Source organism: Cryptomeria japonica, chromosome 2 (assembly GCF_030272615.1).
Source record: "Cryptomeria japonica chromosome 2, Sugi_1.0, whole genome shotgun sequence".
Lineage (NCBI taxonomy): Eukaryota > Viridiplantae > Streptophyta > Pinopsida > Cupressales > Cupressaceae > Cryptomeria > Cryptomeria japonica.
In genome coordinates this window covers 179,824,033-179,839,639 of record NC_081406.1, presented here as the reverse complement: position 1 = coordinate 179,839,639, position 15,607 = coordinate 179,824,033, and the positions used below count along the sequence as shown (strand labels likewise).

Below are 15,607 nucleotides of genomic sequence, written 5' to 3'. Positions count from 1 at the left end.
TGTGTTTTTTTTATTTGTCTATCGTGTAGATGAAGATCTGTTGCATATTGTTCGATTGATAGTTCAGGTTGGGTATTTAACTATTGATTTGTTTGTAATGTGGATGAAGATCCGTTACATATTGTTTGAAAAGTAATTCAAGTTGTGTAATGTTTCAGAAGTTATAAGAGACTCGCCCTATAAAGATTTCAGATCACTGAAATAATTATAGTAGACCAAGGGAACTAACTAGATAAAGGGAGGTGACAAAAGATCTAAGAAAGTAGAATGAAAATGAGAAAATATCAATCCAACTAAATGCATAATAAAAAAAATCTAAAAAGAAAGAGACGATAAAAGATTAAAAAAAAAAAAGTGAGAGTATATAAGAAAAGGGGAAATTTATGAGATAGAAAGGGTATGATACACAGATATAATGTACTATAAAGTCTTTAAAGCTTTGACAGTACGTGCTACCTTACAAGAATCTTCAAACGACTACCTATCTATGTGCTATTCCACGTTGAAAATCTTTCGTTTTGATCTACACTGTATTCTATTCTTGAGAGGACCACAATTTCAATTTCGCAAGTGTCCCGTCCATAGGGCTGGAGCCCTTAGCAATGTACTATACAATCTTTAAAGCTTTAATCGAATATCTTAGGCGTGCCTGCATTGTCCAAGTGATATCCGACAGGATGTGCTTTCTTAAAAAATCGTCAAGGGACCATCTATCTATTATTAAGAGGATCATAATTTTAAAGTCCGTCCTTATTTATAGGTCAGTGCCTTGTCTAGCTTCTCACATGAAGAAGTCCCTTGCTGGTTGTTGATCGCAATGGCCAATCCCTCTCTCTTTTCTCTTGCTCTCTTTGTCTCTCTCATTGCATTAACTACAACCGTGTCTCAGGAGATAAGAAAGCCATATATTGTTTACATGAATAAGTCCATGAAGCCTCTGCATTTTTCACTTCATGAGTACTGGTATGTTTCTCTCATCAATGAGGCAACTTCGGGCTCAGGCTCAGACGATGAAAGCCTGTTGTTATATACATATGATATAGTACTTGATGGATTTGCAGCGAAGCTGAGCAGAGCTGAGGCTGCATCTTTAGAGAGCATGGAAGGTTGCTTGGCCGTAATCCCGTCTTCTGTGAGCCAAATGCATACGACCCGTTCGCCGCAATTTTTGGGTCTGGGAGGTTCGCATAACAATTTTTGGCCGCAGTCTCATTACGGCAAAGATGTGATTGTGGGCGTGATTGACACCGGAATATGGCCTGAGAGTGAGATGCCAAGGTCTCGATGGCAGCATGTTCAACGGTTAAATTTTGCTATGTGATAATTGGTATCCTAATATTCACAGTGATTCCGTAGGAGTCGCTTCCCACAAGGCAGTCAGCATGCTGAAAAAAGTTTCAACGGCAGCGAAACAAGTTGGGGTCGCTGGTCTTATCTGGGCCACCGAGCCTCTTCGGGGGGCGCAAGAAATAATCGACGGTAATGGTCTGCCCTCTATCAGTGTGGGTTTTGAAGTAGGAAACAAAATCAAAGCGTACATAAACAGTACAAGTAATCCTACCGCCGCCATAAAGCCATCAGAATTGACAGTGAAAGGAAAGGCAGTAACAGCTCCGCTTGTGGCTTCTTTTTCTGGGAGAGGACCGAGTCGGGAATTTCCACATATACTGAAACCAGATGTGATTGCTCCAGGCCTCGACATATTGGCGGCAGTTAAGAAAGGATATGAATTTAAGTCGGGGACATCCATGTCGTGTCCCCACGTAAGCGGCCTTGCAGCGCTCATACGCGGCGTCCATCCTTCCTGGAGCCCCGCCGCAATTAAATCGGCTCTCATGACGTCTGCTTACATCCGCGACAATAAAAATCAGCCCATCAAAGATGTCGTCACACTGAAAGCAGCCGATCCATTCGCTTTGGGCGCAGGTCATGTAAATCCAGCGGCTGCTATGGATCCGGGGCTTGTCTACGACCTGGTACCTAGTGATTACATTCACTTTCTCTGTACTCTCAACTACACCGACAAACAGATCGCTCTTCTGATGGACAACCACAAAATCTCGTGCCCCAGATCAAGCAATTTGGAAGACGCAGCTGATCTTAATTATCCATCTTTCACTCTTTTCTTCAACTCCACCAGAATACCCAAAGTTGTCGTGAGAAGGAGAACAGTAACAAACGTGGGTGCCGTTCGTTCTACCTACAAAGTGCAAGTGGAGGAGCCTTCTGGAATGAAAGTAAGTGTTGAGCCAGAGACGTTAGAATTCACAAAGGAGAACCAGAAGCTTAACTTTCGTGTAATATTTCAGAGCGCGATCATCAAAGCAAAGGAGGATGTAACGTTGGGTGAAATATCATGGAATTGTATCCGAGGTGGAACTCATGTTGTTCGTAGCCCAGTTGTTGTACAGTGGCGAGATATATGACCCATCAGTTAGGCCCACCTTGGCCTCACTCTATATATAAATAAACTTTAATATTGCTGGTAGTTAGTCAATATATTTTAGATATATACCATGGGAGTTGCTCAATTATGAAGCCCCTAGTCATGTATAGTCTTGGTATTTTATAGTTAATGTTATTATAGATTATAAAAAGATTATTATCTTTTGTGTATCTTAATTAAAATTAAGCAATTCTTCTGAAAAGGTCTTAGCCAATGAACTAATTGGATCAAACACACTATTCACAACAACAAAAATAACTTATTATATAGCTGTGTGAAGAATAAGCATGATTAATAGTGTTGATTTAAACTATTTTTACAATTCCAATGTCATTTACATATGATGTTGTGCTAATGTAATTTACAAAATCTGATCCCTAATTGGCTCTTTGCGAGCTAAAAAAATTCACCAGTAGACAAAGCAAGACTTGACATGTAACATTTTAATTAATAGATATTGGTTGATAATTTAAATTAAATATTAAAACTAAAATCATGTATTTGAAGAAAGCTGCCTTAAAAGCTACAAGGAAGACATTTACATTGTAGATAAGACAAGGATTAATTAGTTATTATATCTTCAAAATACAATCTTTCCAACATTTAACATGATACACTAACCACTTGATTGGCCTCATAAACTCATTATCAATCATTATTTTACTACTAATAAAGGTTTTATGTAGGAAGATTTATAAAGGACCAAGCATCATTCACAATAATTTATAAAAACATGTAGGAGTGCTTAAGAATATACAACATTTACACAAACTATACATTTTATTATAAGAAAAAGACAATTTACTCTGCAACATTTTAAGAGAGAAACATTTGAGAGTAATTCCAAGAGTTACTTTGTTTACATTATAGGAAATCAATCTCTACTAAATGTTAAAATTGAATTCAAAGTATAAATAATCAACGCCTTCCCCCACATTATTGCATGCAAACAAATATTTTTATACATGTCTAAACATAGTTTACCCTTCTCTTGTTTTTTTCTAGATTTGATTGTGTATGTATTTTTTATCATCAATGTTTCGAATCACACTCCATGATTCATCATCGGGATGAAAAATAATTCTAAGGAGATGAAATAATTCTTTTTCATCCTGGTGATGAATGATGGAGTGTGATTCAAAACATTGATGATAAAAAATACATATACAATCGAATCGAGGAAAAATTAAGAGAAAACAATATGGATTGCAGAAATCTCATAGCATTAATAGTTTACCCTACCTTTTTTATAGTACTATTTCTATTTACAAATGAAAGTTATAATCACTGAGATGTTTTAAAACACATGTATAGTGATTTAATACAATTTTATTTTTTTATTTTATCATATCACAATATGCAAGTGTGAGTAGACACACCTTTGTTATGCAGATCATTAACAAGGGTAGCTAGTTTGATCATAAACTTCTATAACATCTATCAATCCATTTTTTATGTACAATGAAAGTAGCTCCCCTTTGAAGCCATTCATTTTATTAAAACCAGATTTTTATCTTCATAATGTAATAATATAGAATATTTGAATGTACATACATAAACATAATTATAAACTTTTTAGAACATTATTTAAAGAAGCTGTATATTAAATTCCAAAATGAATTATTGGTATAAGAATGTAGAGATATGATAAACAAAAATATAATTTACAAATTAAAAGACACCTACTTATCCAAGATAGAATGTTACTTTGGAAATCCAAATGTGACCTGAAATCACTCACATGATTATGAAACTTTGTATTGAAAATATTTAACCAAAAATCCTATATCATTTAAAGATTATAATTACTATAAAATCTTTCAACAATACCTCCTATGCAACACATGTACAATTCATTGGAGACTCTCCATATACCCTTGGTGTCCACTATGCATTACTTAAACAACAATTAAGATTAAGAGAAATGTCAATGCTAAAATGTAAGTATCATATATGCTATTATTAAGTATACAACATTCTATTTTTATTAAAGATATTTTTCTTCAAATATAGTAAAAAGAATAAGTAAGAAATGACACCTTATATAATTAAACTTCTCAATTTCAAGCCTATTTTCAACCTCCCAAATCATATCGAATAAGTAAGAAATGACACCTTATATAATTAAACTTCTCAATTTCAAGCCTATTTTCAACCTCCCAAATCATATCCCCTATTCTAATACTCCCTTCTTCATCCATGATACTGATTCATGTTTGTGTGGGAACATTGAAACTAAACTTCCTCAAACCAAATATGCAAAACAAATCATGGATCATTCCCTTTATTGAGATGCATAGTACATATGTCGCTTTAATTATTCTCCACGAGTAATTGATGTCCCTTATCAACTTTATTGCACATATTCCTAACATTAATCATTTACCATGAACATCAATGTCATGTCTGAACATAAGTGGCCTTGCAGTGCTCATACGAGGCGTCTCCCATGACGTCTTCTTACATCCGCGACGGACAAAGGGAAAGCTGAGGCCCATGTACGCAAGATATTCCATGGAATTTGGAAAACACTGGGAATATCCAGAAGAAATGGACGTAATTGAATAGAAAGTAAAGTAAAAGAGGTAACACGTACGAGAATAAATGTACAAAATTGAATAGAAAGATATGAATACTAATTATTGTTATATGGACTGACATGTTTGACAAGATCATGTAAAACATTGAATGGTAAAGTGGTTAACTCCGTTGCTTTACGAGATACTGAGGTACGAGTAGAAATGGACGTGATTGAATAGATAGATGAAATCTAATTATTCTTATATGGAATGACACAAAGTGAAAGCTAAGCCCCACATAGGCCGGATAAAGACTGTGTATAGTCAACTCTGAGTCTTTATGCAGGTTTTGAATTGATTATTTGACAGATTTTGATTGACTGCATAAATCAATGGATGGGAATAGAAATTTGAAAATACTCGAATTTAAAAAAAAAGAAGATAGAATTAAAGAAAGATTCACACATATCAACGATCTAAAGAATCAAAGCTTCATATATGCTGATTAAGTTCAATCAATAACATTTCATTCATATCAACTCTTGTTTTTTTTGCAATCTAATATAAATACTACGCACGAGATGAACATAAATCAAAGAACTAAAATTGTTTATTAGACGTGACATTGATAAATTAAGGACATACTATAAAGTTATATATAATTGCTTCTAACTGTTCTCGATGTTCAAATACTTATGTGGCAAATGAAGGTGTTATCGGATGATAAATGTGCGTCGTACTAAATAATGACGAGTACGGTGGCATAGCCCATTAATAATAATAGGTCTCATTTCTTTTCTTTTTTTTTCTAGTCGACCCTACACAGGCATCTCCTAAAGCACCAACTTGATCACCTTTGCCTGTTTTTTTCCCAAATTCCATCGATTATCCGGCCTATGTGGGGCTTAGCTTTCACTTTGTGTCATTCCATATAAGAATAATTAGATTTCATCTATCTATTCAATCACGTCCATTTCTACTCGTACCTCAGCATCTCGTAAAGCAACGGAGTTAACCACTTTACCATTCAATGTTTTACATGATCTTGTCAAACATGTCAGTCCATATAACAATAATTAGTATTCATATCTTTCTATTCAATTTTGTACATTTATTCTCGTACGTGTTACCTCTTTTACTTTACTTTCTATTCAATTACGTCCATTTCTTCTGGATCAGCATTCCCAGTGTTTTCCAAATTCCATGGAATATCTTGCGTACATGGGGCTCAGCTTTCCTCAAAGGCGCGAGTCCATTTGCATTGGGCGCAAGGTCATGTAACTTTATTAGCCCCGACCTGTATGGGGGAGAAATGCCTTCATCGGACGAATTACGATTAAAGTGCTTTTTGAATAGTATTAATGAGATAAATTTAAGTGCAATTCCAATGTTTAGGATATTTTTAAAATTTTATATAATTTTTAGTTTCTTTATTTCTTTAGTTAATCAAAGGGTATTTTTTAAATAAAGCCAATCACACAGCAGTACAGGCAAGAAAAAGAGCAGTTTCTAAAGTTTGTTTATTTTTTCTTTTTCATCTTAAAATGGTGTTTCACAGTTTTATATGTATCTATATATTCACAAATGTACATGTGCATGTATATGCATCCTTTTCCTTTTACTCATTTTCTTACCTTTTTCTATATCTCTATCTCTCACTCCTTCCCTTTCTATTATTTTTCTCACCTCTCTCTACCCCTACCTTTGTCCCTCTAACTCACCCTCTATTTCTCTCTCACTCCTACCCAACCCCCTCTCCCTACATCTCCCTCCCTCCCTCCCTCCCTCCCTACCTTTCTTTCCCTCTCTCCCTCTTTCTCTACCTCTCTAACATTCTCAATATCTATCTCCCTCTCCATTAGTCTGTCCCCCAACTTTCCATCCCTCTCTTACTCTCTCTTCAACTCTATCTCTCCCTCTCTCCTTCCATCCTTCCCTCTCTACTCTTTCTATTTTCTCTATCTACCTATATATCTATCTCACTCCATCTCTCTTTCAAGACTCTTTGTCTACCCACCTTTCTCTCTACCACTCCCTTTCTCCCTTCTATTTCTCTCTTTACAACTCTACCTTTCTTTATCTATCCCTCCCACTAAATGAGTCTCTCTATTTCTCATTCCCTACCTCTCCCTACCCCTTTTTTCCCACCTCTTTACCTCTCCCTTAGATGGACTACAATGTGGTAGAATATAGACGTAGATCAGGAAATCTACTAGCTACTTCTTATACTAATCTCAATGAATGTATAACAAAATAACTCAACTTCTTAACAATCTACAAAATATTCTAAAATCTCTAACTAGGCCACAAATCATCAATTTGGGGACCCTCACAAATGAATCCAACTTCTCAATTTATAGAAGTTTTCTACCCTATTATCTAGGAAATAAATCTAACCTAAATTAAGAACTGAAATTAGGAATCGCAGTTAACTTGCAAGTTTCTGCCTTGACACTCCAATTAACTACTAAGACATGTGGGTTGCATGAGCAGTACGAACACCATGATGGATGAGCCACATTTTCATAGTCATGCATAATTTTGCTCACAATTGGAACCTAAGTTGCAGCTGCAGCTCAAAAATACAAAATTGGGGTCATGCAAAAAACCTGCTATATTTAGTAACTGTATGTTCATCCTTCACTTTTTAATAAAATCTCTATAACTATCCACTATGCATGCAACTACTTTGGCAAGAGGATCAACAACTTGTTTAATTCTAAATTTATACATCTTCAAAACTTCGTCTGCATGCTTCTTTCCTTTCTCTAGCTCCCCTATTGTCTCTGCCACCTCTTGACACTAAGTGATCAGTATGTGTACCTATCGATGAGGGCGACATCAAACTAGGCCGAAGGTCCTAAGTGTTGAGCCTCGTATGCATCCCACTGATTCAAAAGTTGTTGTTGCTCAATTATTCTGGTACTAGTTAATCCTAGACTGAAGGCTCCAAGCATATGTTTTAAAAAATTCTCATATGAAAAAATTACTCTAAGGAGAGGGACCCAAATCTCTGCCATATCCTTCATATACTGCGGAAACATTTCAATCTTCAGCTCCAAAATGTACACATAGGACTGCAAGTTTTCATAATTGTCCCCTCCTAAAAGGTCTTCCTCCATTATTGTCTCTTCCCCTAACCACAATACTTTATTCAAAATTCAGAACTGCTTATTGAAAATAGTTAGCTTCCATTCCCATTGCATAGAACAAGAAGCTAAAGCTTCGCCTGCCTGTACTGCCCTCTACTATATCCTCATAGTATCTTGTAGAAATAATCTAACCTTAGATGCATTTACTTGGGTCCATGATTTGGCTGTAGCAGCCACTCGTTTCATCTCCACTACCGCCTTCACTTCTCCTTCTCGCAGTGATGAGGTCGAAGGTAGGTCATTGGCACCACAACTATCTAGAGGTTTTCTCATTTCAATTAGGAGCTGCTTGTATTACCCTAGTTGTGCTTTGAGCTCCATGTTTGAAGTATGCTCTTTTTCAACGCACCCTCTAACAACACTTGTGGCTAGCTCCAAAGTATCTAGCTCTCCCCACTTGGTTTGTTTACCTAAATTTAGCTAGGATATTTGACACTTGGGGGAAGCTTGCCCCTCAGCTTGAAGTGGAACTCCCACATCTGCAATCACTTCACCGAAGCCCATTTTTGATAAATGATGAATGGTTTTTAGCTTCTTAGCCTTTGGTGGCTCCTCGGTGATTACTTGTTGTAAACTAACCTTGGGAAGCTCTGCTTTTCTCTTTTTCTTCTCAAAAGTGAACTCAAGCCATTGTGATATATCTTCATCCTTGTCACCTTGATGTGAACCTATATCTGTAGTTATAACATGGACCTCTGCCTTCTCCTCTGCTTCATCTCTAGTCTCTACCTCTATTTGTCCAAGATCTTGAGGTGAGGTAACTTGCGGGCTAGATTGGTTTGTAGAGCCTGTTAATTATGTAACTCTCCCAATTTTCCACTGACCTCTTCATTGAATATTATTTCTTTCTCACCTCCCTCTATTTCACCTTGCTCAATTCCTATATCCTTGAGGAGGTCCTCTTGATCTTGAGGGGTTAGAACTAGTCTTTCATTCAATAGGTCCTCTGCCTCATCCCCAACTTTCTCACCTTCTAGTAGCTGATGTTGCTCAAGATCCTCTTCTTCCTGATCTGAATCAGATTCAATGTTCCTAAATTTTATTCCTTCGGTGGTAGACTTGAAGCCTTGCACTCCAGGCTACCTTGTAGGTATATTAACTGGTGGTGGTGCAGGGGTGTTGGTACCTGGATCCTGTTTGGCATCTGTTGAAGGTAGTTGAGTAGGTATATCTTCAGTGATTTATATTTCTTCTTCCTTCTCTTGGCTACCCTCTCTTACAGTCTTTCCTATAGATGTCATTGGTGGGAGGACTTTAGCTAGTGGTACTGCTCCTAATCCATCGGTTACTCCAAGGTCTACTGCCTTCTTCAACAACTCAGACTCCTTCATCTTCTCTTAGAGTTTCTTCAACAAGTCCTCAATTCTTTCTTGAGGTTTCTCCCCCTCATCAGGGTCAGTGGACATATTTTGTCTTGAGCATGACCTCGTCTTCTGAGCATACCCCTTGTAACCCCTTGATTGGGGTACCCCTGAAGTGGATTCCTTCTGTTTCTTCTTTGAGGCACTCGACCTTACACTCTGGCTTAGCCATTGCTTGGTCCTATTGATGACCACTTGAGAAACCTTTTCAATATTCACATCCTCATTTGTGGACTACCTTATTGGGGAGAGGGGCTTCTTATCAATTTCTAATCCTTTATAAGCTACATTGGGCAAGTCTCCATCATCCTTGATGTCTTTAGGGAGATTGGTCTCAATTTCAAAATCTCTTATCTATGGCATAGATAACCTATTCTAGTTCTTCTCTCTGACCTCAAAACTGTCCTAGAGGTTGGCCCAAAAATATTTGAGTCTCGGCTTGTATCCCTCATATGCCTTAGGAATAGCTTGTTTGAGCTTCCCGTAGGGATCATAAAACTTTGTAGCATAATCATACTCTTTCAAGTTCCAATCTTGAAGCTCTGGCTCTTATAGCTTTGCAACCTATATCTTATAACATGAGAAGTATCCAATAGATACTAAAAAATCAATGCCTATTTTATGTTTTGAAGATAAGAGAGATTGGAGGCCCAATAGTTGCCTTACATATTCCAATAAGATTACTCTATCATTGGAGTATTTGGGAAGCAACATTGGGTTCCCTGTGAATCTACTGAGCCTAATGTAAGTAGAGCATGGGTTTTGGGTAAACCAACATGACCACTCTCGGATAATAGCCATGGGCTTTGGGCTAATCCGGTATCCTATGTCTCCTGTCAATTTAATTATTACTAGAAAAATGAAGGCATCATTAATTGTTTTGAAATGAGCCTTTGCATTGGCTAGGGGAAGTTGGGACTAATATTCCCATACCTTCTTTTATCCTTCCTCATCCTCTAGCTAACCCTCTACTTGTAGTCTTGGAAACTTTCCAGCTCTGGAAGCCACCTAGATGACATTAGATGTGAAAAAGAACTTTTGAGTCTGGTGAACTTCCTTCATTTGTTTTCAAATGTTGTTAGAGAGGATCTGCGGCCAAACAAAATATTGTTTTCCAATTAGGATAGTGGTCATAAACTAGAACATCCATGGATGGAAATGCTTACAATCAGGCTTGCCAAAGACCCTGCTCAACATAATAATCAAGTCTCTTTGGGGCTCCTTGAAGTTCGCCCTCAGGATCTCTGTTGCCTTAAGACCTATTTTCCTCTCTTCTTATAGCCAGTTTTCACTCATTTGCCTTTTATTTGTTGCAAATTTATCATTATATGCCTTCAAGGCCTCCTCTTCATTTGAGAGGAATATCTCTTCTCTGGTTGGGATACCAAAGACAAATCCTAGCATGTCGGGAGACAAGTCTATAACTATCCTTCCATGTGTGTCGGTGCACTTTCGAGTATCTAGGTTGTAGAACTGAGCAATTGTCATTATAAATTTTGGTGGTTGCATTGATTGTGAAAAAATAGTTGTCTCCACTAAGCCTGATCTTTTGATTCTCTTGTGTAGGGCCTCTAGTTTGGGCTTATTTAACTAGGTTCTGATATCTTCAATTTCAATATGGCCAATCTCCATGTCGGTAACCCATTTGACTTGATCATCCAGCTTTGAAGAGTAGACTTGTCCTTGACAATGATACTTCATGGTAGTAGGAAGTCTATCAATATCTTTGCTTCTTTTGCTAGAAGATGAGTCTATCTAAGTACCTAAACTTGTGAGAAGAAAATGAGGATCAGTTATTTAAAAAAAAAACATAAAAATCTCCTTCACTTCAGTTGTTTAAAAATCTCTTTTCAAACAAGGTCTATAACTCCAGGGTTTCGGGGTTTCGGGGTAGGTACTCATGGATACAATCTGGAACTCCGAGATTCTGGGGTTCCGGGTTGGGTAGATAGTACTTGATATCGGAACTCCGGGGTTCCAGGGAAAGGATATTAAGGTCATCTCGGGATCCTGTGGTGCTGAGCTGAATAACCAATAGGAACTTACCAAAAAGATTCATAAAAGATAGACCTCAGAACTCCGGGGTTCCGGGGCCATTGATAGGGTCTCCTGGCAAATAAATAATCTGGAACTCTAGGGTTCTGGGGTTAATGATAGGAAATTTTCAACAAGATCCCGTAACTCTGGAGTTCGGGGGTTTCGGGGTAGGGAAGAGAAAACCACCTCAAAACTCCGGGGTTCTAGGGTAGGTAAATTAGGGCACGTGGGAAACACAAAAGACTCAAAAAAAAAGAAAATAAAACCAAAAAATGGCAAAGAAAGAAAATCTAACCTATAAATAACCAAAAGGGCAAGAAGAATCACCTACCTGGTGGATCAAAATGCCCTAGAATGCAAAAGGAAGCTCGACAATTTGGAGGCTCGCGCTTAGGAGGCAAGGAAGAAGGAGCTCTAAATGCACAAATGAATTTTAAAAGTTCATCATTCCTATTTATACCCTCTCCGAAAAACCTATCCATACGAGAGGTTTAAACAGGACCTTGGGACTCTGGGGTCCCAAGGTTCCAAGCTCAACAAACAAAACATAAAAAAAACATCCTACTCTGGGACTCTGGGGGTTCGGGGTTCCGAGGTAGGAAAGCAAGAAAACTAAGATCCACTTCGGGACTCCGGGACTCTGGAGTTCCTGGGCGGATCAAACACACACACCTGGGGACTCCGGGACTCCAGAGTTCTGAGGTAAATAACTCACACACATACCTCGGGACTCCGGGGGTCTGGAGTTCTGAGGTAAAGGACTCAAACACACACAAGACACATACCTCAGGACTCCGGAATTCCAAAGGTCCGAGGTAAAGAACAAGCAAAAAAAAGACACACCTTGGGACTCTGGAATCCCAAAGTTCCGAGGTAAAGAACAAAGAAGGAGACCAACCTCGGGACTTTGGGGGTCCGAGGTTCTGAGGTTAGTGAAAGAAAAATAACAAAAGAGAGACCTCAGGACTCTAGGACTCCAGAGTTCCGAGGCAAGAAAAAAAGGAAAAGAACAAAGCAAAAGCGAGCAACAACAGGGGACCCATATTGTACACAAGGAAGCTAATGGGGAATGGATATACAAGGCATAACAAGACTACAATAATACCCCTAAGAAGGATGTACAATAACATATTTTTTGTCATCTCTTCTTGAATCTTCCTAGGATTATCGTCTTTAGTAATTTTTTCCTTCATCATATAGCCTCCACTGGCTTCCAAACTAGGTCCAATACAATAGATTTTAGGATCTCAAATAACTTCTCCATTTGTATGCATGATCAATCTAGTATATAAATTTTTGGAACCACACTAATGAAAAGGCAAGCACAAAAATCTCTTCCATGCTAAAAACATCTTCAACATCAATCTGAAAAAGGGGTTATAAGATCTTCATTTTTCTCCCCCCCTCAGATAGTGCATACTATATCTATTACTAAAAGAAGTAACACTAGTAGAGGATGTGGACCCATCCTGACATTTTTTCTCCACCTTTTCTTTTGATTCCTTCACCCACATATTTTGCATCTTCTCCTTTTATATATTGATATCAATATTCTTTACTAGATCATTCTTCCTATTTCTTTCTCCATATAATTTGGCAATGCATCCATGTTTGTTACAATTGTAACATATGAGACCTTCCTGATAAAAATTTCTATTTGTTCTATCATTTCTATCTCTTTTGATGTTTCAACTTTTTTTCAATCTCTTCTATACTCAACATCTTTATGACCCAAATTGTTGCAAGTATAACGTCCATTAAAAGTATAAACATTTCTACCATTTAAATTTTACATCATCCTACTTCTGCACTTATTAGCATTATGACCAAGTTTATTATTGTATGTTTGGATTTTGGTACCTGCCAATTAGTTAGAAAAACAAGAAACTAGACATAACAATGAAACATTAGATATAAAGACCAACCTAGTTAAACTAGTTTAAACCAAGGAAATATTTCAAAAGAGTCTCATTGTTCTCTCTCATAGAATTACTCAAGTCATCATTTTTGTTAGATCATTAAGCAACTAACCTTTGGAATGAAAACTCCAAGAATGCGTGATAATGGATAAAAATGATCTATATGCAACATGCACCTAAGATCTATGTGAGTATGATAAACTTACTAAGATAAATATTAGTTATGATAATGAAACTAACAAGCTATGCTAACATTATATATGCTAAACATGATAAAATGTTATACTAAAATGCTTCCCAATGATTAAGATAATTATTTACAACAAAGAGAGGTCATTCTTGATGAAATCGACTATAGTCGGGATGCATGGAAACTTGGATGATGGATAATGAGAGAAATGAGGCCTATTTATAGAATAAATGGGCAATTGGATGGTCAAGATTGAATAATCTTAAGAAGGGATAGGATTGAATGATCTACAATCCATGTGACACTTTCAAACCAATCCCATGTTGACAAGTGATAATATGAGAAGGCTTGAGAGGGGAGAGAAGAGGCATTAAATTCCTAAAAAGACATGAGGGTTACCCTAGAAGGGTTTGGTTAGGGTTGAGTTATTGGATAATCCTTTTATCCAAAGGATAACCTCTCGTGCAAGGGTTAAAGAGATAACGATGGTCAAATAAATGAATGCTTGAAGAGACCCATGGGTTAAATGGATAGTTAAGTTAGAGACAAAGTCTCTAACCAAGGGTTACAAGAGGGTTAACCATTAATGGTTTCAGAAGACTTTGGGGGCTATCTTGCAGAAGGGATAAATCCTTTAATAGTTTATGAAGACTTTGCATGTTTTTAAGAAGTGACCCCTTCTTAAGGAATGTGCAAATGATTAGGAAAGGGGTTAGGCTCAATAGAAGGGATTAGAAGAGTCCATAAGAGGTAGGAGAATGCAAGTGGGATTTTAATTAGAATAAAATTTATTTATTTCAATTTATTGCTGCAACTTGTATTTGGATAGATATTTAAATATACATTGATTTATTTAAATGTGAATGTGAATTTTGGATTTTATTTAAATAAATCTTAATTAATTTAAATGAGAAAAAAGGGGGATAAAGAATTAAATGCTTGAAGACTTGAAGGAATTCATTAAAAGCTTGAAGACTTTGAGGGAAACCATTAAAGGCTTGAGAATTCTCTAGAATGAAACCATTAAAGGTTTGATGACTTTAAATGAATCCATTAAAGGCTTGGAGACTCTAGAGGAAAACCATTAAAGGCTTGAAGACTTTAAAGAAATCCAATAAATGTTTGAGTTGATGAGTTTTGGGTTAACCTTTGGTGTAGGAATGTGCAAACCATTAAAGGGTGATTAGGCTAATAATAGGGGTTTAGACATAATTAGGAGAAAGGTAAACTTGCAACTTGCATTTTCTAGAAAGTGCAAGTGGGTGAGGGATTTAGGATTTTAAATAAATATTAATTTATTTAAATATGAGGGATGGATTTTGGAGATTTAAACAAATATTAATTTATTTAAAGAGTGGCTGCGAGAAGTTGAGTCCCACTTTTGGGCAAAAAGAGGAAGTGTTTTCCCTAATTTTCAATTTTTTTGTCGATTGATGCCAAAATTTGAGGCACTTAGATATTGAATCTGGAAAAAATTCAGTAATAGAAAATGTAGTTCTTGGAGTCTAATTTTCAAATATATAATTTATTTCAATACCCACATGGTAGAAATTGCTTTTTAGTAGGCATGTTTAAAAACCACTTTTTCAAAATGTCTGTTTCAGGACCATACCACATGTGTACGACCACCATATTTTGATGTAACTAAATGAATTTTTGCAAATCCTTCTAGGAAAAGATACCTAAGACACCAAATATTGATGAGAATATTTTTTCTTATTTTTTAATTGAATATTTTTTTTAAATTAATTTTTATTTGACTATAAAATACATTTTCAAAACATCTCGTGTACGACCACCATAATTTGTTGAAAATTTCATATTTAATGTTTTTTTAATCTTCAAAATAATTGTATGTAGATTGATGCCATATAATTTATTTTCCAAAAAATCTAAAAACAAAAAAGTTATTAAAGTTTTACTGAACCTCACTATTTTACATTTAGGTACCACTTTTGATTAATAAATAATGAAAAAATCGTA

General features: G+C 36.4%; 1 protein-coding gene across 1 annotated transcript; it reads left to right on the top strand.

The window, feature by feature from the left end:
* Positions 1-817: 817 nt before the first annotated feature.
* LOC131859648 (subtilisin-like protease SBT1.4) lies at positions 818-2,426 on the top strand. Its single transcript, XM_059213650.1, has 2 exons — positions 818-1,302; positions 1,346-2,426. Exons 1-2 carry the CDS (start codon positions 818-820, stop codon positions 2,424-2,426), a joined length of 1,566 nt encoding a protein of 521 aa, XP_059069633.1.
* The last annotated feature ends 13,181 nt before the right edge of the window (positions 2,427-15,607 follow it).

What these genes read in the sequence shown, in the direction of transcription:
- LOC131859648 (XM_059213650.1), top strand. Translation starts at nt 818, where the DNA reads ATGGCCAATCCCTCTCTCTTTTCTCTTGCTCTCTTTGTCTCTCTCATT. An exon ending in CGATGGCAGCATGTTCAACG is followed by an intron (nt 1,303 to 1,345) that starts GTTAAATTTTGC and finishes TAATATTCACAG; the next exon opens with TGATTCCGTAGGAGTCGCTT.